Source organism: Acartia tonsa, chromosome 7, assembly GCF_053477335.1.
Source record: "Acartia tonsa isolate MP-2025a chromosome 7, ASM5347733v1, whole genome shotgun sequence".
Lineage (NCBI taxonomy): Eukaryota > Metazoa > Arthropoda > Copepoda > Calanoida > Acartiidae > Acartia > Acartia tonsa.
This window is the reverse complement of record NC_137266.1, coordinates 33,495,154-33,521,257: the sequence shown is the minus strand read 5'-3', so window position 1 is coordinate 33,521,257 and position 26,104 is coordinate 33,495,154. Positions and strand designations below refer to the sequence as shown.

General features: G+C 30.7%; 1 protein-coding gene across 2 annotated transcripts in view; it reads left to right on the top strand.

The window, feature by feature from the left end:
- Positions 1 to 26,104, top strand: part of LOC145323626 (uncharacterized) — a 41,126-nt gene that overhangs the window by 5,708 nt on the left and 9,314 nt on the right. For both annotated transcript variants that reach the window (XM_080166018.1, XM_080166019.1), the window contains 4 exons: positions 10,856 to 10,942; positions 11,201 to 11,273; positions 15,123 to 15,185; positions 15,512 to 15,562. In XM_080166018.1, coding sequence (XP_080022144.1) covers positions 10,856 to 10,942; positions 11,201 to 11,273; positions 15,123 to 15,185; positions 15,512 to 15,562 — 274 coding nt within the window. The remainder of the gene's footprint in view (positions 1 to 10,855; positions 10,943 to 11,200; positions 11,274 to 15,122; positions 15,186 to 15,511; positions 15,563 to 26,104) is intronic.

Below are 26,104 nucleotides of genomic sequence, written 5' to 3'. Positions count from 1 at the left end.
TTTTATACAGGTTAGGTTAGGTTAAGATATGAATATACAAATAAGCCCCCCGCAGGGGTTAGGCATTTAAAAAATCTAAAATATGGTTTAAAATAGGTTAGGTTAGGTTAGGTTAAGTGTCCACTCCTGCGTTTGTCCACTCCGACGTTTGGGACTCCTGCGTTTGTCCTAGGACCGTTAAACAATATTGTGGTATAACATATATAGTTAGCTATTATACAAAGTAGAACGATGTCTGTCGTCTAAGGCAAAATATGCAATACATGGTAGAAGAAAGGCGTATATTGTACAGTAACCTCGCTACTAATAATATTTAATATGTTTATATAGTTTTAAACTGGATTAAACTTCTATTGAAATCAGAAAGCGTGCAAACTTTCATTTATTATAGATGCAATAAAGTTATTGATTTTTATAAGCACCATCAAGGAGTAATATTTATCTAAAGAAAACATTTTGTTAATAACTTTACGTCAGTGAAAAATAATATCTAAGCTTTAATATGCTTAATCATAATAAATTTTACTAACATCACAAAAAAAAGTTATTTCTCCATAATTTTTTTGTGATTAGTGAAAAAGTTTAGGCCAAAAGTTTTTCTTCAGCTGAAATATTCTCATTGGAGGAGAGCGCACTTGAAGGAAAAATGTAATTTCTAAAACTTTTCTAAAGCACAGTTTTCTTCTGATGTATATTGTATAACCGTCTCTAAAAATGTACCAATTTTCAATATTTAGTAAAAGTAAAAGAGCACAAAATACAGTTCTGAAAAGCAAATTTTAGATGCAATAAAATTATTATACTTTTTACTTGAAATGAAAAACCCACCCACCTTTGGTTTAGGGAGAAAGTTATATTTTCATGGAGGTTGGATAGGCAATTAAATTAATCTTCACCCATTCTTGACTACAATCTACAATCATTGGTTACTGGTAAATTTTTGAGGGAAGAAGGAGTTGTAGATTAATTGGAACATTCCATTCTCTCTAGATATTTTGATCTACTTTTAAAGATTCATTCAGCCATTGAAATTTTTATAGTCACCATTATTTTTATACACTTGGAGGATATAATTATTGATATTAAACTAAGGATGTAAAAAGTAACCAATATGGTAAAAATTATAGATAAAAGAGACTTGATTAATTGCTATAATTAAAAGAAGCACCTGCCTAAATATCAAACTGTTAGTTTGGCTATAGCCTCAAGGGGCTTTGTCCTGGAATAAAGGAAAATACATCTATCCCCCCATTATATTCAAAATTTTATTTATCATTTATTATTTTTTTCTCACCCAACTAAGTGTTTAATCTAAAACATTGTTGGTCATAAATTGTTTTTTGGTGAACTTTTTTATTTGTTATTGAAATAGAACATTTAACCAAAGAAAATAATGACAAATATCTTACATATTTTAAATGTAAATTTTTCCCATAAGCATATTTTCTTTGGTTGTTGCTTTCCTGGTAAAAATGATTTAGTAAGCCAATAGCTTTTTATTATTTCATGATGTTCAACAGAAGTTGTTCTACCGCAAACATGGAATCTAAAACTCTAAATAACTAAATATCGTGGGAAAGAGAAACCCTCAGAAAAAAGGTTGAATTTTGTCCAATTATTTATGCCAATACATTTTTTAAAAGCGAAGCTTTATACATTTAAGGCTTATATGATTCTATGTCTACAACGATAAGTTCTGATTGTTATTTTAGGCCAAATTGATTTGTCCTATTGAGTTCAAACTTTCATGGTTAATTCTTTTTTATTATATTTGTCAATTTTAAACATTCTGATATATTATTATTTGAAACAATTAAATATTTGTAACACAAGATTACCCCAATACTTAAATAACTTAAAGCCATTGGACTTCAATCAATATAAAATTTGAATTTCTAATATGTTTTAATGGATGTTGTCATCCTTGTTTTAAGTGAACAAACTGATTCATACATATTAGTCATATGGTTTCTAAATAATAGCCATACAAAAATCTCCATGGCTCTAAAGCTTTATAATAGACTAGATGCTGCGCCCCTAGAATCTAAGGCATCTGTAATCAAAAGGTCAGAAAGGAGCTGGTAAAAAAATTGCTTAGAAACAAACCAATACTTAAATCTAAAATGAAGTAGCCTAAAACTATCACGAGACACATGTGAAACATACCTAGAATAGATAATCCAATCAATTCAGAAGTTATTGGGATCTTAAGCTTCAGGCAAAAAAACCTTAGTACTTTATATAAAAGAATAAAAACAAGGGTAAATGTGTCCAAATATGTTCAAGCATATTTTGCAGTTAATTTGCAAAAAGATAAAAATAAATAGCTAATATATAATGTAGAACACATTGGGTAATTTTATTTGCGAAATTGTTCAAAGAGCAAAGATTTCAAACAAGGCAATGAAAGTTTTAAGTTTTTAAAAATCGGTTATCAACAAATTGCAGATGGTCTGTTTACATAAAATACATTGTCAGGCAGACGGACGCGCTAGCCAACTATGAAACTGACCTATAAAGAATTTCTAAGAAAAACGAGATAATTTCTATTGCCATGAATGCATATGAAATCTGTATGATTATATCTTTAATTCAACCTACAAAGGTTGAAGAACAACACTAGGAACTAAACATTTAAGCCATTCAATTCTCCAATCATTATGAACAATTATGTTCTGATATAATGGCCATATTACTTTAATTTTACACCCATCAATAAACAAGGAAAATTTACTTATTTTACCTTACATAAATACAGACCAAAAAGGATATTTTATATTTATAATGTACATAAAATTATTTTAAATGTTGTTCATTTGAAAGGGTTGAATAATGAAAGAGATGGAGAGAGATGATAAATAATCGAAGCATAATTCCTTTTCCTGGACTAGCCGTCAATTTTCTTGATATGATCGCAGCTGCTCTATAAATCACCGGATATGCACATTTACCTCAATTGATAAACAAATTTATCGGTGCAATGCAAACCGAGGAAAATAATTAACCACAATAAAAACAAGGATAATTATGTTTAAATGTTTGAATATGTCATTATAATTCCTAATTGTATTTATCCCCTGATATAGTACTAGAAGCTACGCCCATAAGAGAAATGCGATCTAGAGGCACCTTTGGGAAGGGAAGGGGATTGTTGGTCGACCATCCACTCTAATTTATAGATAAAAAAATAGGAATATTTTTTCCTAACAAAAAAACTCATGAACCTTACCTGGACCTAAAAGAAGCTTCATATCTAGCCAGCGATTATGAGCTGGTTATGTCAAAGAAAGACATCCTGTTACTTTTGTATAAACATTTAATAAATATTACTTGTTTTTCAAGCATTTTACAAAAATTTAATTGCACTCAGTTTAAGGTTTAAGATGTATGATTTTGATTCTTTTAACAATATCATATTAAGACTTTATAAGGATCATTAGAGAACAGACGAACAACTATAACCTATCTATAGAATAGCTAAGCCGCGAAACATATAAATAAATGTATCTTTATTTCATGCTTTAAAAATCGTTTATTTATGTAATTAATACCGTTATTTCTTAATTTGCTCTTATAAATCAAATAATTACCTTAATTATAATACTTAATTAAGTCTGGTTTGTGAAATAATTACATTCATAATTATAAAATTATCCAAAATAGTGATTTATTTCATTTTTTCTCCATAAACTAAAAATATGATTCGCATTAAAAAAAGTAAGAACAAGGGCAAATTTAACAAACAAAAGACATAATTAAAGTTTTTTTACAACAAAAATGATTAGAAACTTTATTATGTGAATGCTTTCACGATTAAACTACTTATTTTCAAAGGTTATTTGTTGCCAACTTGATTATATAAATTACTTTAAGTGCTGTAAAAATAAAAAGCATTACGATGACCATTTGCTACGGTCCACATGACTTAGACAGAAGAAAAGTTTTTCATAAAAAAATAAAAGCTGATTTTTTTATCATTTGTCACTCCCTTCTTATTTAACCCCCCTTTTTTCCTCCACCAAAAAAGTCGTTTAGTAATTTAAACAGAAAATGTAAAAATAATTGTTTTAAGCTTAAAGCTGTGTGTGTGTGGGCGCGTGTGCGTGCGCGTGTGTATGCATTTAAGAGCTTGCTAGGGGCTCACAGAGACAAGAGAATCAAGTAAAGGAGAATTCTTTGTTTTATAAAGTTTTCACACAAAAAATGTGTGAGACTCGCTTTTGTTGCCATCATTGCAAATAAATAGTTCCCAAATGCAACAACATATAAGAAAATTAAAATTAAAAACCAGGACAAACATGTCCATAAATAGTACAAGAAAAGCATTAAATAAATACAAACTTAGTTACCCAACAGGCAATAAAATTCAAAATAAAAGTCGCAAAATATCAAGAAGCGCAAAATAATACCCAATAGCATAAAAATTGCAGACAACAGTTAAGAAAATCTAAAAAAATCTTTTTGCAGTTTAGTACAGACGGACAAACATGATATAGTATCATAGTTGCAATATTATAAAGATAATAATTTTTGCATAACTATTGAGAAGACCCTTAAATTTTTTCAAAAATTTGCACACTTGAAATGTATAAGTTTCTCACATTCTGTCCATTTATTCATTGAAAGGACATTTTCCCGTATTTTTTGAGCCAATTTAAAATTCAATGATATTGATTGTCTGCACAATATGTCCTTTTTTGCAGACAGGATTTAGGGGGGGGGGGGGGTAATAATACAACACCTTAAAGCAAGATTTTAAATTAAAAGACAAACAATCTAAGAAGTTTATCAAATTAAACCATGTCTCTTTAAGATATAAAGAACGGTTATTTTTGTCAGAAAAACGCCTCTGGTATTATGTAATTTTAATTAAACTATTATTAGGTTAAAAAAGCAAATTATTTGTATAGACAAACAATACATACGAGATTAACTATGTTCATAAGTAGCGTAGCAATAACAAAATATTATAGTTATAGATCAGGAATAAGGTATAATCAACAAGCAAAATAAATCTAAAATAATATTTGGGGGGCAAATGGAGAGGTCGTCAATTTTACGATGCGTTGCCCCCCAACGACAGCTGAAAAACACGTATAGGTTTCGTGATTTTCTTCCGAATTAATTTTGTTATTGGTATGAGCTGGTTACAGATGCAGTAAGAGTAGAAGTTGTAGTCCATTGATGTACATTGAATCACATTTCAAAGAGTAAATTTTGAATTATTGTCAGGTATTGTAATTAAATCACAGGATATGATAAATTAATTAGGTAGTTCATCAAATTTTTAGCAACGTTTGATTTCAAATTTTAAACTCTACCAAAAAAAACAATGAAAATACAGTAACTTTGTATTGCTTAGTCAGACAAAGTAATGTATGTACCATAATTTTAAAGCAGCTTTACTACTAAATCTATTGGTATTGTACTTATTATAATTGATAAGTGAAAGTAAAAATGTGTAATAGGCAATATTATACTCAGGGATAAAGGGATAGGAAAATGAATGAGAAAAAATTATCATAAAAGATTACCTTTTTTTTGTCCCTCCCCCTCTCTCCCTGATTATAATCTAACTATTATATCCATTTACTTGAAACAATACTAATCATTTAATATAACAATGGACAATTTTGTATTGGTTTTGCCAGTAGCGAAGCTACTTCATAATTACAAGTAACAGTCTCATAATTCCAATATAGTCTCAAAGTTAACGTGAATTTCTCGTCTGCTATTCAAGATAAACAATTTTTTAAAGATTCCTTTTTACCGATTATGATTAAGAAATAATTTATTTGACTTCTATTTAAGATAGGATACTGGAATTTTTGTGAAAACTCTAATGTTATTCGCTACATACATTTAATACGAGAAGAAACTCTATTTGTATGGTTTATATTTAAGATAGGGGACTTGAATTTTAGTGAAGATTTTCCTTCATATTAATGAGTATCTACCATATAACTAACGTCTCTTGGCATTTTGTTAAACGTCCTCATTTGCTTATGGATAATGTTGTTTTGTTTGAGATATACTTGTATTTAGAGAAACAAACTATTATACCAGAAAGAAATTAAATAGAAAAAGAACATTCTTTGTTTATTTTATTCTTTTCTTTATCTAAATGTACTAAAAATACTTTCTTTTTAATGGAGGGAGCGGACAACTTTAGAAATATAAATCTACCTCTTTTTCTCCCCTCCAAAAAATACAACACACCATAGACAGAATAAGATACTTGGGGGAAGTCAATTTATACATGATTGTCCTATCTATCTCTTTTTGTGTAGTTTTAAGAAAACTTATTTAAATGTAGCTTTAAGGCAATTTACCTATTCGGCATGGGAAGGTTTTAGGCTATTTTTTGTTAGGGTAGGGAGAGTGAATATTACTTTTAATTTTCCAATTATAACAAGGGTTATGAATGAAAGAAAAACTTGTTAAAAACTTTTTTTTCTCTGCAAAGCTTAGTGAAGCTGAACAGAAAACAATTTCTCATTTGTGAACGGCCTATAGATCAACTTTTTAAAGTAAAGCTTTTCTTAATTAAGAGTGTGTCTGTATTCCGTAATGGATAGCAAATTTATATATTTTAAAATAGTCTTATCAATTTCAAACCTTGCATTAGGATTCCTTTAGGAAAAAGGTATAACATGGAAATCTTAGCTATTCTATAGAATTTTTCAAGAAAATTGTACGGCCGTTTCATTTAAGATTTTTGTTCTGACTACTTCTAATATAATACATTAAAAGTTACTATAGATGACATTGGTCATTTACCCACATTGTTGATTTTTTTGGATGTTGCCATCCTTGTTTTATCTATAGCTAGCCAAGGGGGTGTCCAAACAACCTTCAAATTGGAAAAAATATTACGGTTTAAGCCTTTTCTTTATAATTAATTATATGAACAAGGGGTTAATTAATTTAACGGCGGGTAACTTTGTTAAAAAATTGCATTTTTAAAGATAATAGTTATCTGAGCAAATGCACACGAACAGAGGAAAGATTAGAATTAAGCTATAAAGAAATAATTTGATAAATGTTTGGTGTCTAAATGGCTTCTATTTTTATTTTTATACTTTAAAGTTAAGTAAATGATTTTACTGGGTAGTAAAGAATAAGATTTTTAAAAGTAAGGCTTTTCTGCAATAAGGGTCGGTTCATACGTCCATCAGTAACTGGTAGCTATTATCGTTGATTTAGGTGCGTTAAAGATTTACATTAATTATAAAAATGTAGCAACTCTATAATTGTTACCAGAAAAGTCCGTAGGGTCATTTAAACATTTTGATTTTTAATAGCTTTTTTACAATAATTTCTTATATAATTTAATCACTCAACTCATCTTTTAGATCGATTCCTAACATGACAAGTTATAAAATAATCCATTATCCTGTATTTAATCATTTTTCAACAAATTTATGTAAATTAAATTCTGCTTTTTAAGTTCTGAAACTCTTCAAGTTTAATGTTCGTTTGTCCTACCAATTATGTTCAATATAAAGTTAAACAAAACTTAATTTTTTATTAAGAAAATAAGAGTATAAACTGTTATATTAACTATAAAATCTAACTGTATGTGGGTTTGTGTACTAATATGAGTGGCTGTGTGTTAATGCTTTGACGTACAGACAAAACCTAATTATAGAATAGCTGCGCTACAAATAAAAACAAATACTGCAGCCACACTTATGCATTTTCAATACCAGACAAATATAACATAAAAATTCCAATAGATAATAAATAATATCAATAATCTATGATTTTATCATTTTATAGAAAGTCTACAATCATATATAATAAGTACAAATCAAATACAGTTAGTCGGTTTTAAGTCATTATTAAATATAGACATTGCTTTCAAATGCTTTAGTCTAGGAATCAAAAGCAATATAAGGGGAAATATAATATATAGTTTAAAAACCCCTACATTAAAACACTAAACGGTAATACATTAAAACAAAGTATCTATTATTTCTTCAATTAAATCAATAGGATTGGAAATAATGTCCTTCCCTGCCAAGAATTGTTAGAAATTAAAGGTTTGAATACCATGAAATTAATGGCTATAGGTCCGTACAGGGCAACAAGTGAAAAAAAGATAGAAAACTGAATTCTAATATTTTTTTCAGTCGCATTAAATTAAATTCGTTTTGTTCTTTTAACATCAAAATGGTATTTTGTAAAGAATATTATCATTTCACATATAATGTTATAAATTGTAGATAGCATTGGTTTATTGTAAAACTCCCAATAACGATAAACAAAAATACCCCATTATGTTCTGTAGATTAAAATTATTGGTTTATGCAACCAAATCAAGTTTTAATGGAAGGTTTTTGATTGCTTATGAGATAAGAACCAGAAAAAGTTAAAGTCAAATATCCCCTCCCTCCCTACATATGATAGAGATATAAAATTGTTTGTCCGACACATTAACTCCTTATAAATTTTTATTCCTAATGTCATTCTCTGCCTGTGTTTATGAATTGAACTAGTTATGACAGGAAATAGGAGTTGTAAGTGCTGACCATATGGAAGTGTATAGATACAATAAGGAGGAGGAGTTCATACATTATGACAGGAAATAGGAGTTGTAAGTGCTGACCATATGGAAGTATATAGATACAATAAGGAGGAGGAGTTCATACATTATGCATTAAACCGCAATAAAAATAAAAGCAAAAATATACAAAGTATGTTTATTACCTCTCTTCTAAATAGGTATTTTTTTCATCTTCTACTAAGTTAAGTATCTAATTCCAACTACAACACCTCTTTATTTTAACATAGCAAGTTGGTATAGTTAGATATTTAGTAAATATTATCAATAAAACTTTAAAGTATAGTCCCTTTCGTGGCAACGCCTCTTAAGGGGCGTTTCGTCGTATTTTCACAGTCGCCTTTACCCCATTTCAAATTGCCTAACCCTGCGGGGCAATCACCTAACCCAATTTAACCTAACCTAACATAAAATAACCTACTAAAGCTACTGTGAAAACACGACGAAACGCCCCTTAAGAGGCGTTGCCACGAAAGAGACTATACCCAAACTTTCTTTTTTCAAATATATCTCTCATTAATGATGATAAGATACTATAATAACATTATATTTAAAGTTATATTGAATAAACTTATTTAAATGGAAGAGAGAAAGAAAAGAGAATTTTAAAATGAAATGGCGGAAATTGTGTGTTCAAAACACATATATACTATGTGTATTAGAGTGTGTCAAAATGATGCATTTTTAAAATTGCTTTGGGTGCTATTCTATGAAATCTGAAATACATTTTAGTTTTATGAAGTGAAAATATTTTCATTATTTTCATTATTTAATAGCCAATCAGTACTTTTTCTGTTCTATCTAGATCAAACAAGTTATAAAATGCATAAGTGTATTACTTGAAACACTCTAATGTTTTAACTTAATACAAAAGATAATTTTTGCTGTGTAGTTGGGACGTGTATTTTAACTCTGAATGTTATACTTTAGTTGTTTGCCTCTGGCCTCTAGGAGCAAGGGCCGGTGGGACCAAATATGCTCTAGCTTCCAAATTAAAAAACCTTGAGATCCAGATATATTCCAAAGAAAGTGGAACCAATCGGTCCTGCGGTTAGCAAGAACAAAAGCTTCAGACTGACGGACAGACATTGTTCTACTTTGCATTAACGTTTTAAAAATTGTTTTAAGGAAAGATATAAAAAAAGTTTTAGAGAACAACAGTCCCTATTTCCGGTTGTGGGTAAATTTTCCCCCACCCCTTTGCCACTGCATGGCACAAGCACCCATGGATGGAGGGGACATTGAGCTGTTTATTACACCAGCTTACAAAGTTTTATAATAAACTTTGTTTGGTTGGGTATTTAAGTTAGGTGTCCGAACGATTTAACCAATAATTATAATCTACAGAAGGGGTAATTTAGTGTATCATCACAGGGGATGTACAATAATTCATCGGCAATAGTCTTATTCCTTTATATCCGTGACAACCACCACTACCATATCTTGTGGTTTCTTCTATTTATTGTGCAATTGTGTAATACTTATTATCAAAAGGTGTGCATTCAGCTCCGCACTTTGAAACTAACTTTCAAATCGTCACAATAGCTTATTTTTATTACAACACAAATTGATTTTTACCTTTGGTTAACTCTTAAATTTAGTACTTCTTCATAGGTTTGCCATTATTTCTTGCAATTATTAAAAAATAAGCTAATTTGATAATTAGCGGAAGTGAATTCACAGCATTATCTACACACTTCTAAGCTTCAAGTAAAATTAATGATTCACTTCCTTACATAGTTAATAATTAAACCCCCAAAAGAATTTTGTGTGCTAGGAACAATTGGTCTTGTGGCGAGGACAATAATAATATCATTATCTATAAGTGAAATAGGATATATTAAGATATTTTGGTTTAAAACCATTTCATAATTCCCATTCATTGAATAAGGCTTAGTTTCAGTTTAAAAATATAAAATAGGGTTTGATTAAAAGATTAAAATATCAAAAAGAGGTGTAATATTAAAAAGACTGCAAAGCCTTTCTTTTCTGCTAAGTTATGAAAAATTTGTGTATTGTGTATTATTTTCTTTTTACACCTTATTGAGTTAAGTTGAATACATAATAAATAAGAAATGTCTAATTGTTAAGATTATTGTGTAGTAAGCTTTACATTTTTCTTTCATATTTTTTAAATTTATCTAACATGTTATAAAAATAGTTAAATTTAGATTAGGAGAAGATTAATTTCTCCTCATAATATTTTTAGCTACCAGAGACGAAATTTCGTACTTTTTCACACTAGAAAATTTTAAAATCAAAATTATTATTTTTTCTTTTTTGTTTTAGCAAGCAACGAGTTCGAACCATGTACCGCCGGCCCAGCGAACTTGGAATGTCCACAACCCCCATGGAAGACAAATCTGAAGCTAAGAGGTAAGTTCATACTTGCTGCTCACCTAGCCTCTGTAAGCATTTTTAATTTCAAATAGTAATAGCTATAAACCTGCCCAATCACTCGTTTAGCGAGATCTGGGAAAAGTGAGTTTTCCAATGTACGTAATAACTTTCTGATTTCAATTATAGTGTAGCTTTTTTTAAAGGAAAATATTTCTAAGGAGGGTGGGGGGGGGGAGGCGTCCAGTTGAATGAAGTAACACCCCCAAGACAAATTTTTGACAATTATTTTTACAGGAACTACGAAGCTAAGAATATTGGACGTGGACATATTGTGAAGCCTATCCCAGATCATAAAGAATCTTATCATGTAAGTATTTATCCTTTTTTTATGCGTGTTTTCTCTAGCCATGCACAGCCTAACCTTTACAGATTATTTTAGGCCTTCTTGTGTCGGTATTAACGATGTGCGAACATAATATTTTGCTGCTACAAGCCTATAAACTTAAGATCTTATAAATATATTAATTAAAATGTAGAAACGACAACATAATATTCATATACTTGTCTCATAAAGTCGAAAAAGACTTAAAATAAAGCTCTTTTTATACTGAACTGTAAACAAGTAGGATGTTTGTTTGTATAAGATAATAGACGACTGAAACTGTCCCAGAAATTATGTTTTTAAGTACATTAACCTAGCATTAAGAAAGTTTTCTATTGTAGCAAAAACTTTATTTGTCTTTTCAGTACTTAATAAGTAAGGTCCGTCTGTTCATCGGTATGGTCGAGGAGATTTGCAAAAATACAATTTTCTTTGCTTTTATTACAGATAGAGGGTAGTTTTTCTCTGTTAAACTAAGTGGCATTTTAAGTATGTCGAAAAATGGAAAGCTAGGCCGCTAATTGAGAGCATTTTAGCTGCTTTTTTTCTACTACTTTTAATCTTTTGTTAATGATAATAATCTTATTTAAAAGAATTTTTTTTTCTCCATACTTTTATTAATATATATCCCCTTTAAAGTGTGTATTTGTAAATGTTTGTATGTACATATGCTTCTTATAATGGATGTTGTCATCCTTGTTTTTACTAAAATACACAAATGACCAAACAGAAAAGTTACCTCCCCAAACTGTAGACAAAAAGTTTTCATTGTTTTACAAGTATAATTAACAATTTGTAATAATAAAAACTTTCCTAATCTTTCTTTTGTAAAAGTTATTGTTGTAATGTATAATTATAACAAAGTATTAGTTCATGCATAAAAGTCTAAATTTAGCGTTTGTCATGTAATAGAGAAAGGAAATTTTAGATATTTTTTTGGCGTTTAAATCAAAGAAGCAATTGTGGTTTTTTGGTGCATTTTCTTGAATTAACCACTAAGCACTGAAACCATCCTCCTTTTAAAAAAAATAGTTTGAAAAAGAATTTTTTTTTTTTTGGGGGGGGGGGGGTATTTTTCATTTTTGGGGGGGTTGGGGATGTCCCACCCCCCCAAGAAAATAGTTATAAACCTTCCCGGGACCTATGAGAAGCTACCCTGTAAAGGAGAACCCGATCGGTTCAGCGGTTAGCGAGATCCTTCGCTACAAACAAACAGACACACAAACACACAGACATCGTTTTACTTTGTATTATAGGTAAATTGAAAATATGAGGGTGGGGGACCTTATCCAAATTCATAAGGTTTATCTTAAAATGTGGCATCTATACATACGGTTCCTTAACCTGCGTGGCTACTCAGTTCCAAATATAACCTAACTTAGCATGGCCATAAAGAAATACAAAAGACCAAAAACTCCCCCTTGCCTTATTTATATTAATTAAGGGGGAAACTGTCAGTTTCTTACTTATATTAAAGTATTTTTGTTTGTTGCAAATTATATATAAAAGCATTATTTTATCAACAATGTAAAACTTTTGCCCTTCAAAATTTGTCCTATGATGTTGTTAAGTAGATGATGACTTGAAATATCTCTTTAAAAGTAAACCTTGAGAAATTTTTACAAGATTATACTGTAAAAAATATGCTCCTTTATTCGAAAAATTAATTTGCAAAACATTTGAAAAAACTGATGTAGCATAGAACCTATAATGCATGGGCAGCGCGCGGCTTGAGTAAAGACGTTTAAAACGGGTCTTTTTTGATTAGTATATATTACTGCCCCTTTGTCTTAAATACCGATATTAAATATAAATAATTGTAATATTTTTTCCTAAAACTTTTACAGTATAGATTAATGCTTACTTACAATGGCTGCAGTATTTTAAACTTTACAAGGTCCAAAAAAACTTAGTTTTTAAAAAATTGCAGGGAAAAAATGACTTGCTTTCCATTTGCACTTTTATGCTTTTATTATATCAACATAAGACTTTTGTTATTTGGTCATAATAAATTTATAAAATATAAATAGGATACTTTTAGTAAATCTTAAATTTAAGGAAAAATAACTTTAATATGAAAATTTTGCTATTATCATAGCCATTACCACGAAATAAGCTTTAATAGTCGATATAAACTATAATAATGGGCAAAATGTTGCCAGTTTTGAAAGGGTTATGAACTATAAAGACCTTTCCTATAAATTCTAAATGAAATCCAATCTCAGCTTTAAACTATAATCCTAGTTTTAAATCCTTACCAAGGTTATCTTTTTATAGAACAGTTTTATTTCTAATTTCTTGTCAATACAAATATAAATTAAATTTTCATGGTTGTGTCATTGTTATTTTTATAATTTTCAGACAAAATTTCCCACTGATAGAAAAATAAAAAGCTTATTTTATAGTTAAAAAGAACGATATGACCGAAGGCAGCACCGCTGTTTATATGAAATATTTTAGAAATCACTTAACATTATTATACATATATGTCATTTGCAGCATGACAGACCAAGTAAATTGTATACTGGATGCTCATGGAACCTTCATAAAAAAATTTCAGTTGCCTATCTTGAATAGCAGTACTACTACATACCTTTTTGCAAACAGACGAACCAACGGACATTTTGGTAGTCCTCTACGTTTAGATTAGAATATATTAGGCTTCGATAAGGCTGAAAAAGGAGAGTATACTTTAAGAATATTTTAGACAAACGGACAGACATGCATATATATACAAAAGTTTATCTGCTAATATTTAAAAAGTGTAATTACATTGTTAATTATACAAAGTGATCCACACCTCATGCCACTAATTATGATCAATTCAACTTTTTAAAAACAAAACGGATTGCAGAATCCATCATTTTTGCAACAAAAGAGATTTGAGTTTTGTTGTTTCATAATTTATGAAATCAGTGCCAACTTAGTTTTCATGGAAAGTGTGCCATCAATTTCGCACGAAAGCAAGGTTAACAAAAAGGGAAAAAACAGAACATCAAAAATCATTCAAATTGTAAAGTCCAAATAACAATTGATTACTAATGTAAAAAGGTAAACATCAATTTTGTATATAAAAGCATTACATTTTATTATCTAGTATTATTATGCCAACAACACAACAGCTTGCTAATGAGTCATATGCTTTTTTTTATTCATGCGGAAATGATTAAACACCTGAGCTGGATCTTTAAATCATTTTAATGGTGCACCAAATCGGGGTGCGTTGAATTTCAGCCAATCACAGCGCGGCATATCGTAAAATGCTGTGCTCTCATTGGTGGAAAGTTTGCTCACCCCGATTTGGCGCACCATTGAAATGATTTAAAGATCCAGCTCTGCATGAAATGATGCAAGATCATGCCAATTGCTGTCATCGTATTTACACAGAACGCATCAATAATTATAAATTCATTTTTATGAAATGAATATTTCATCTTTTGGAAAACAATTTTTAATATTAAATTACAACAGATTGATATTATAGCCAAAATTAGATAATTCGTTAATATCATATTTCTTTCTTTTAAAGATATTTTTAAAGCAAGTTGTAAAGATTAGATTCCCTCATTCTGTATGTATTTGTAAAGCACATAATGATAATCAATATACATATAATAACACTTGGATGTTGCACCAGATTTTCATGTACTCTAGTGATACTTTCAGCTGGCTTAAATAAAGATAACCCACATTAATCCATCCTCTCCCCTCCTACTGGAAGACAAGTTGACCAATAAACGAGGTCCATATTAGAAACCTAAATTTAAATTTTACCCTGTCAATATATCATTATCCACATATTTTATATCCATTACAATACTTTATTTTATTTAGGCTGCTGTTGAAGAATGGAAGGAGGATGCTGTTAAAGACACCGAGTCTAAATCTCATTACAAGGTTAGAACTATATTTTATCAGGGGTCTAAAGGAATGTAACAATAGCCGATAAATTCATGTATATCCCCCATAATGAATCACAAAAAAACATCTGTATATTACAATTAGTGGTTGAAACAATTAGGCACTGAACTAATGAATCAACTAATCAAAATTCAATTAAAGTCCCCAAGATTGTTAAGCCAACGAATAAGAAAACCTTATTATAAGACTTTAGGGACTAGTATAATAAAATAAATCAAAAAATCGTTGAGGAATGCGGGTTAAATGGTGCGCAAATTTTTTTTTAAAAGACCTAAGTTTTCATAGAAACTAATTTTGTTTAGAATTTGAATGCAAAGAGACCCATCTGCAACAAGATTGCTGATCATTTGAAGGTAAGTTTTAATCAATACGTTATTTTAAAAAATGCAAATGTCTATGCTTTCCACAGATGTTTTTTTTTACGCTGCACCCACCTGCTATTTTTAACGGATGCTACTGCTTGTTGTCGATAAGTGATGCAGCAAGTTGCAGGTTTGGTTGTTGACTACATATGGCTGCGGCGACAGATTGTTGAAAAAAATTGTAGCTGCGATAACTTCTATTTAAGATTTGGTCAATTTACCCTACAACTATTTCTTGATAATTGTTGTTTAATCAACAATCCTTATAATAAAGTAACAGGATGTCCTTATGTTTGTTTGTCTGTACCAAAGGATCTCGTAGAGAAATAAAGTAAAATAGATGTACGATAGTTCCTGAAGACATTTTTTATAGAGATGCTACGCATAAAAAAAGTAATTGCTTTTCATAATTATATAATCTTATATAAAATAAAAATGACAAAATTGACCAAAACTCAATATCAACCTTGGTAGAGAGAGAGAGACAGAGAGAGTGAGGAATAGAAAAATCAAAAAAAGAAGGAGGGAGAGAGAGAAAATATAGATGCATTTCACAATTTTATAATCTTTTTTGATTTGCAATTTATATTGCAATTTAAACAAGGACACTAGTGTTAATAAGAAAAATCCTCTAAAAATTAATATTAACATTTTAATTATAAAAAATTGTAAGGGACCATAAGCTTTGTTTAAAACGTTTAATGAAAGTATTGGCCTAGGTTTTTAATATCTCTATAATGTCTATTAGCCCAGGGATCTTAGGGGATAGAACATTTGGGGATTAATTGATATACATCCCCAATGATGATATACAAAACTACTGTTCTTTAGATTTGAATTATTAGTAGAGACAACTTGTCATGAATCAACCAATCACAATTCAATAAAAGTACCCAACGTTGTTTACTATAAAACTGTGGTCCAATGTGCCCTCCCTCCCTGGTTTTAGCCTGGTATAAGTTTAGTATAATTGGTTAAGCAATGTGAAATCATTCACTTGTGACGACCATTTGTTAGTAGCGCAGCTACTCTTCAACTTGAGTCTGTCTGTCTGTCTGTGAGTTCGGGAACTTCCGTTCTTAAATGTACTTTATGCAGGCATGAACAACTCTAGGGGCTCTGTATTTGAAGGGGAAGGGAAGGATGAAAAATCTCTAAAACCTTCCCAAGTCTATATTCTGGAAATAAAATAGCCTTAAACCATCCCAATTCCCTTGTAAACTTGTGAAGCTTCTCTAAATTAAAAACGTAATCAGTTCAGTATTTTTATCTTAAGCTACAGACAAAGAAAACCTTGCTACTTCATTCAAAAGGATTTACATTAAAATGTCTTTGTTGCCATATCAATCATCATACTTTTAATGATTCTTCTTATAGACTAATTTTACTTGATATAGCTGCGCTTTCATGGACATTGATATGTTCTTGTTTAATTTAGCAAAGCCACCTGCCCCACCACTACAAACTTATCTACCCCTCATCATACGATATTTATAAACATGTCGTAAATTTAGGGATTTTCAATGTTCCCAAAATTTCAAGTCACACAGCATTTACAAATGTTTACAAAAAGAAAATGCCACTTTGTGATTTGTAGACAATGCCTGTCTAAAGTTTGCATTTACAATCTATATCGTTCTGTCATGATTTATTTTGTCAAATATTTTCTTTAAAATTCATATTCATAAAATCTAAGTAACTAAGTGCAAACGGCGCTAAGAGCGATTCTGATTTGAATTAATACATTATGTACATAGTTAAATATGGTTATTCAGAATAAGCTTTCTTGTAATTATTACGCAATTTATGCATGAAAAGGAGAATTAAATTCACATAATACATAATACTTAAGTTTAAGTTAGTTATAAATAGAGTAAACAAATAGACATTTTAACACAATTATGTGTCTAAACTATAAAGTAAACAATGTTTATAAATAGAGCAGCAGTAGCAAGATACCTTTAATTTTGTTGTATATTTTTTTTTTTGGGGGGGGGGGATGTAATTTTTTTGGGGCGATTTTGATACGTCGGGTTGAGATAATTTTCCTGAAATAGATATTTACTTGTGGGTTAAGCTCAAATATAAAGGAGAGTCAGATCGGTCCAGCAGTTAGCGAAATTTAAACGGACAGACTAAACCGTACGTTTTTTTTAATTTTTCCAATGTCAATTTTTTGTTTTTTAATATATCGCTAACCTCTAAACCAATTAGATTCTATTAAAGGAGGCTAAAGATAGACATTTTGAGAGTTTGGGGTATTTGAAATTTGATCCTTGTGAAGGTTTTAGGCTATTTTATTGCTTTCCCTCCCCTAGTAAATAAAATTGTTAAAAACAATTTTTGAAAAGAATTATAAAAAAGTGTATTTTTGTTTTGAATTAATTTACTAATTATTTCACTAATATAAAATAATGAAATGCATTGAATTGCATTAAATTACATTGCAAATAGAAAGGAGTGATTCATTTCTTCCATGAAAATTCATGGGATATAGGAATTAGTAAAAATTGATTCTATGGTGTTTTCCTGAAAACCTTTTACCATCTTCTCTATTACTTAACAATGTCTGTTCCTATCGTCTAAGGACTGCCTTACAAAACAGGGCTTTAAAATTTCTCTCAAAACTGTCTTTGCTAATTAGAATCAATTGATTGTAGTTGATATTAAAACAGTTTGTTTTTATTTCATTGCTTCCTTACTGGTTATAGTCACCCTTCTTTTCTGAAACTACTTGTCAAATTTTACTATTCTGACATTTACTTTTACCTTGACCATAAGTTTTCTTTTAATTCAGGTATAATATAATAAAAGGAGAATTTTAAAAAGTAAAATGCAAGGCAAGGGTAAAATGTGTCACGTTTCCTTAGTTTGGTTTTAGTTTATTGCCTAGTGGTGGACTTGCAACAGAGAAAAATAGATTGGTAGATAAATAAAATATCTGTTCAGCAGAAATTACACATATTGCCTGTTAAGCCCCCTTATTTTGGAAATAAATTGAAAATAAGGTAAGGGGGCCTAACCTGTGCGAAGCCTATCCTTGCAATGCCCTAACCCTTCGGTACTACTCAGTTCCCATCTAACCAATCTAACCTGACCTAAAGAACTATCAACTACCCCCTTTCCCTAATTTAGAATTAATTAAAAAAAAGGTGGATAACGTTTTCAAAAGTCTATACTAACATGCAATGTAACATTATTGTAAAAATGAACTAAAAATGTATCCGTTTTTTTCTACAATTTACAAATCCCCTCCTCCCAACAATCTTTGAATCATTCTTATTATGGCCCTTTTATTTGGTTGTGGCACCACTATCGCACATTTTTTAAAATCTGCAAAATGTTTTAAATTGAAAAAAAAATTAAGGCTCTGTTTCATGATATGATTGAAGCAAAGATGAAGAGCAATTTTGTGCTGTAGTAATAATTTGTAGTTCCGGTAATTTAAAATTGATATTGAGGAAAATTTTGAGGAAGTGAACCCACTTTTCTATTTGTGGGAAGAGGAGAAATTTTACTAAATGTTATAGCATAGCGCAGTCATAATTCTACATGGGAAATAATTATCAGTCACGAAGCTACTCTATAATTCACTTTGTCCGTCTGTCCGTTCTTCTTACAGTCCGTTACGTTATGGGAAAAATGTTAAGATAGAATGCTGATTTTAGAATAAACATGATATTAATTTTTAAAAATGCATCCAGTATACAATTTACTTGGTCCGTCGGTTTCTCGGTCTATTTGTCATATTCTTTTTTCTGTCTCGCTATCTTTTTAAGAACACTGAACTCCTGATCTATAACTTATTTTGTACGTTTGTCCATCAATAATATTTGTTATTCTTTGCTACTTATGGATTTTTCAGCCTTTTTTTTAACAATAATCTTTCCATATTTACAATTAAAATTAATTATAAATATTATTAAAATAGACAAATTGAATCATCCTTACTCACAGCTGATCTGAAGACTAAACGGGTCCTGCGGAGGATCACACAACAAGTTGATGAAAACTAGTAAAATATGATGCCCAGGGAACCCAGAAATGGTTTTGGTTAAAATGTATGAGTACCTTCCCTACTATGATTTTTTTAAAATTACTTTTTCTTCAAATTTAGGAAATTTCAGATTTTTAAAAATCTAAATTGAATTTTTTTGTTAATTTTTTCAGTTCATGTGTAACTTGGGGAGGATCCAACCATTTCTATCTGAAATTTCCTCTACTAAGCGCTAGTTTTCAAGGTTAGGAGTCTAATTGTATCTATATTTACAATATCATAAATTCACTCAATTTTCAGGGGCTTGTGACCCACAGATAAGAAAAGAAAGGTCATTATCTGGCATGTTTAATTTTTTTTCTTCAATTAATACCAAAGAGTTTTTAAATTGAAAAGAAATTTTGAAAAGGCCAAAAATTCAAAAGTTAGAAGAAAATTCTATTACTCCACGAAGTAAATGGTCTCCATGTATAGGATTATCAAGAGAATTTATCTTATAATTAGACCAAAAGATCTTGAATTCCTGATGAATACTCACCAGCGTGTCCTGACACAACACCTAATCCTCTGCCTTGTAATACAGGATTGGAAAGTGCTGGTATTAGATGGTAAAATAACACATGCATCTTTGGTGTGACACTGATTCCAAGACTGATGTATGATATCACTACCTCCTTGAGTAGATCTTCAACCTTATCTTGATTAACAAGCTTAGTGACAAAGCAGTGGCTAACAAGCTTGTCCATGGCTTGGTATGCTCTCATATAGGGTTGAAAAGGATTAGATTGGTATCCCCCGTACATCTTCATCAAGCATTCTGTGAGCTTGTTTAAGCATATCTCTGCATGCTTACCCTTCAAATTGCACGCCATGATAGTCCTTAGCTGTAGCATTAAAATTTTATGAAAACAGCTTGCTTTCTACACCCAACAACTTTGGCATAACCATCCCAAAAGGTGTGATTTACAAAGCCCATCATAGCATGCAATTCTTCAACAGGACACTTGTCAAGAACTTTAACATCAGCTTCTTCTTTCAGATGTAAAGCTTCAACTGTGCTTTAGAGTTTTTGGCAAACTTCCTATTGGAATCATAAATTGTGGTATATATAACAAGGCTTTCCTTTAAGTTTCCAAATGTTCTTTCATCCCATAGATCTTCAGGTAGATCTTCAGCTGTATCATCAGCTGTAGATGTGATCTCTATGAAAGGAACATGACAATAAGGGCCAGGAAATGATGCTGATGATGTCTGACAACCCAGACATATTTAGAGAAGCTTATTATCAGCAACAAATAGAAAGCTGATTCTATAAAGCTTCGGTGCTTGCTTACATGTGAAGACCGGAGCACCGAAAACCCCCCCCCCCGCTTAGTTTTGACAAAAATCAAAAATAAGGGGGGGGGGGTAGTTTTTTAATGTCTGGAAAACGGCAAGGAGGAAAAAAGCACGGCAAGGCAAAGAATTAACCCCCCCCTTAATTTTGAAGAAAATCAAAAATAAGGGGGGGGTAGTTTTTTCACTGTAGAACACGCTAGAAAGTTGAGTGAGGTAAATCAAGTAAATCAAGTAAATTCCATGGGGACAGTCCCCATGAAAACACTTCTGATATATTCTCCTTAAGACTACCTGTTCAGGGATACATCAATTACTAAAATCAGTCAATAAATAAGGAAATTATGCCCCAAAACATGAATATCTCGTAATAAGGTTTCCCCTCTGGCATACTGGATTTACTTGATTTACCTCACTCAACTTTCTGGCGTGTTCTACAGTGAAAAAACTACCCCCCCCTTATTTTTGATTTTCTTCAAAATTAAGGGGGGGGTTAATTATTTGCCTTGCCGTGCTTTTTTCCTCCTTGCCGTTTTCCAGACATTAAAAAACTACCCCCCCCTTATTTTTGATTTTTGTCAAAACTAAGCGGGGGGGGGGTTTTTCGGTGCTCCAGTCTACCACATGTAAGCAAGTACCAAAGCTTCTATTCAGCTTTGTAATAGCAGCCCTAATACAACCTCTAGCATCAGTTACAGCAACAACTAGTTCCTCTACATCTGCATAAATGATTGGTCTTTAAACCTTTACACCCTATTTGTCTTCAAATGTATGGGTCTCAAGCTTGGATAAATCATACCTACTCTTATAATTTAATACCCCTCAAGAGGTGTCAGAACACATATGATCCTCCCCAAGTGAGACATGAACTGAAAAAATTAACAAAAAAATCAATTTAGAATAAAACAAAATCTGAAATTTCCTAAATTTGAAGAAAAAGTAATTTAAAAAAATCATAGTAGGGAAGGTACTCATACAGTTTAACCAAAACCATTTCTGGGTTCCCTGGGCATCATATTTTACTAGTTTTCATCAACTTGTTGTGTGATCCTCCGCAGGACCCGTTTAGTCTTCAGATCAGCTGTGTACTATGTCCTATATTTTAATGAGTGTAGGATGTATGTCACTGTGGGCTACAATTGAATCAAGACAAAAGTAAGTGCCGAGCCCTGGGACCTATGTAGGGTGAAAATAGACATAAATCCTTGATGATTCCAGGTGGAGACAAAATATTTCAGCGGGGTCTTTTGGTTTTTTTTCAATTTTAAGTTCTGAAAAAATTTTTTAAAAAATATGAAAATCTTTAATAAAAAACAAACAAAAAATAATTTTTAATATTTTTTTTTATTTAAAGATACAAACAACTTATATAAATACTATAAGCTTTAAAAAAATCACAATTTTCAAATTTAGACTTTCAATATAAAGATTTGTAGAAAAAACCTAACAACAAATTCTAACATATTTCTGATCAACATAGCAATAAAACGTCTTTTGCAAAATCTTTATCATCAAAAATAAATAGCACTTACTAAAGACTTTTTTTCATTTCAACTTATACTTTTCACATTAATTAACTTTAAAGATTGATTTTTTAAAAAGAAAGGTTGCGTGATTTTTTTTATTTATAATTAATTGCCTAATTTTGAGATTCAGTTAAAAAACCTTACTGCTTTATATCATGGGATACTCTACTAGCCGCGGCTACGCCTCTAGAGGCATATAGGGGCCCTTAGGTTGGGGGGGGAAGACGAACCCCCCTTACAATTACAGTTTTTTTTTAATGAAAAAGTATAAAACATTTATTTTGGAGAGTTAATTCTCTTGGGATAGTGATGGTACCCTTCCCCAAAATAGTAATAAACCTTACCAGGACATATAAGAAGCTACCATGTAAAGGAGAACCATATTTGTTCAGTGGTTAGTAAGATCCCTTGGTGCACAAAGACTCACATAGAACCTGTTACTTTATTATAAAGATACATATATACACAGAAACTCTACAATCAGAGTATGTCTGTTTGTTCATCCGTCTATATTTATTTGTTACTAGCGGCTACGCCCCTAGAGGCCTTTAGGGGCACTTGAGAGGGGAAGAAGTGGTTGAATTCTACAACTAGATTTTTATTTTAGACTTTAAAAAAAAGTTATTTTTTTTGTGTGAAATGGGGTCCTTTTTTAGGGGGTGATTTCTCCTAGGATGGTGGAGGTACCCTCCCAAAAAAAGTTATTAACCTTCCAAGAACCAATGAGAAGCTACATAGAAAAAAATGAACCTTTGATCATTGTTAATTACTATTCAGGGATCTAAAGGGATAAGACAATGACCGCTAAATTGATTTACATTCCCAAATATGATACATGGATAACCCTTCTGTATGTTTCAGTTAATGGTTGAAACGTTGGGCACTTAATTTAATAATCCAACCAAACAAAAATCGCAACAGGTCCCCTAAGTAGTTAAGCCAACGAATAACAAATTGCTATATTAAACTATGGGGACTAGTCTAATAAACAGCCCATTGTCCCATCTCGCTCTGATTAATATATTTTTGTATCTGTATGTTACATTTGCTATTTTCTTTATTTGTATTCGTTTAAACTTGAGAGCTTCACTAATTATGGATGTTGTCTTTTTCCCTTGTTAAATCCAATTACCTAATTCTGGATATTCTTTGAGGTTGATAATTACAATTATATTTTATTAAATGGAAAAAGAATAATTTAATCATAATTCAAGATAAAAATTATTTTATCACTAGCGGTTTTGCCCAAAGAGGCATCTAGGGGCCCTTGATAAGTGGGGGGAAGTTGACCCCTCCCCTATCTTCAGTTATAGTATGTAAAAGAAAAAGTTTTTTTTTTAAAGTTGGGTAGGAACTCATTTTTTTCTAAACTAAAAAATTCTCAGGACCATGAAAAGCTGGAACACAGAAGAATTATATCAGTTAAGCGGTTACAAAGAATCTTCGGACCCGACAGACACCCTCACACACACACACACACAAACAGACAGACACAGAAACTGTTACTTTTATATAAGGATTAATAGACACTAAACTAATCCTTAATATGTTGATCCTATTATCAGTCTAAAAGATAGGTCAATAAAGAGGAACCAAATTGGTCCAGCGGTTAGCAAGAACTTTAGGCACAGACAGAAAAAACACACGGACATCCTATTTATTTTATACAGGGATATAACTTTTAAACGATAGGAAAATTTAAAGCACTATTTATGATACAAAATAGATTGATGTCTGTTTGTCCATCTTTCTGATGCTTAAAAACTGATATGGTTCTTTTTTACTTTACTATGTAGCTTCTCATTGGTCCTTGAAAGGTTTATAACTTTTTTTGAGAAAGAGAAGAGAAATCGCCCCTTAAAAAAGGACCACAACACACAAAAAATAACTTTTTCTAAAATAAAAATCTAGTTGTAGAATTCAACAAGGCCTCTAGGGGCGTAGCCGCTAGTAACAAATAAATATAGACAGATGAACAAACAGACATACTCTGATTGTAGAGTTTCTGTGAATATATGTATCTTTATAATAAAGTAACAGGTTCTATGTGAGTCTTTGTGCACCAAGGGATCTCACTAACCACTGAACCAATATGGTTCTCCTTTACATGGTAGCTTCTTATATGTCCTGGTAAGGTTTATTACTATTTTGGGGAAGGGTACCATCACTATCCCAAGAGAATTAACTCTCCAAAATAAATGTTTTAAACTTTTTCATTAAAAAAAACTGTAATTGTAAGGGGGGTTCGTCTTCCCCCCCAACCTAAGGGCCCCTATATGCCTCTAGAGGCGTAGCCGCTGCTAGTAGAGTATCCCATGATATAAAGCAGTAAGGTTTTTTATCTGAATCTCAAAATTAGGCAATTAATTATGAATAAAAAAATCACGCAACCTTTCTTTTTAAAAAAATTAATCTTTAAAGTTAATTAATGTGAAAAGTATAAGTTGAAATAAAAAAAAGTCTTTAGTAAGTGCTATTTATTTTTGATGATAAAGATTTTGCAAAAGACGTTTTATTGCTATGTTGATCAGAAATATGTTAGAATTTGTTGTTAGGTTTTTTCTACAAATCTTTATATTGAAAGTCTAAATTTGATAATTGTGATTTTTTTAAAGCTTATAGTATTTATATAAGTTGTTTGTATCTTTAAATAAAAAAAAATAGTAAAAATTATTTTTTGTTTGTTTTTTATTAAAGATTTTCATATTTTTTAAAATTTTTTTTTCAGAACTTAAAATTGAAAAAAAACCAAAAGACCCCGCTGAAATATTTTGTCTCCACCTGGAATCATCAAGGATTTATGTCTATTTTCACCCTACATAGGTCCCAGGGCTCGGCACTTACTTTTGTCTTGATTCAATTCTAGCCCACAGTGATGTATGTATTTCTGTCTGTCCCTAGTTATCGCTAACCAAACGTTTTAGGAAAAACTTACTATAGGTTCCTGATAGTTTTATAAAAAAATAATTCACCTTTGTGATAAGCGCCGAGAAAACAACCCCCTCCCTTAATTTTCCAAAAAATAAATGAATACTTTTCTGTAATAATAAGAAAAAATATACAAAATAAAGATTTATGTGTAAAGGTGCAAAGGAAAATTAAGATATTAATTATTTTATGTCATCATTTCATTATAAATAGTGTCCCTATAGTTTGTTGTTTTTTTATTGACTTTTTAATGAGTCATTTTAAGATCTTTATGTTGTTATTAAATAAACATAACTATGCAGTCACAATGTCATTAGAATATAGTTATATCATCGATAATTTGTCAGTCATGGCCATTCTTATTTGAACCCATATTGTCGACATAAATATTTTCTTGATTATGCTATTTGCATATTGGCATGTCGATAATATATCAGCAAGTACTATTTGGAATTTATGTCGATAGAAGAGTTTAATTTTTAGTTAAGCTTTTGTGTTCTCAAAATTTTGCAATTTTTACAATTTTGTGTGAACACCATTTCCGAGATCTTATAAGTTGTGAAAGTTATCATCAGTTGAGTGTGACCACTAGGTTATTAACAAGATATTGCATCTCATTCAACTCATAGTAAACTCAAGGATCTAAAAGGATAAGGCTGGTAAATTGATATACATCCCCAATGATGATACACAAATTACCCTTTATGTTGATCACAATTAGTGGTTGAAACTAACCATTCAAAATTC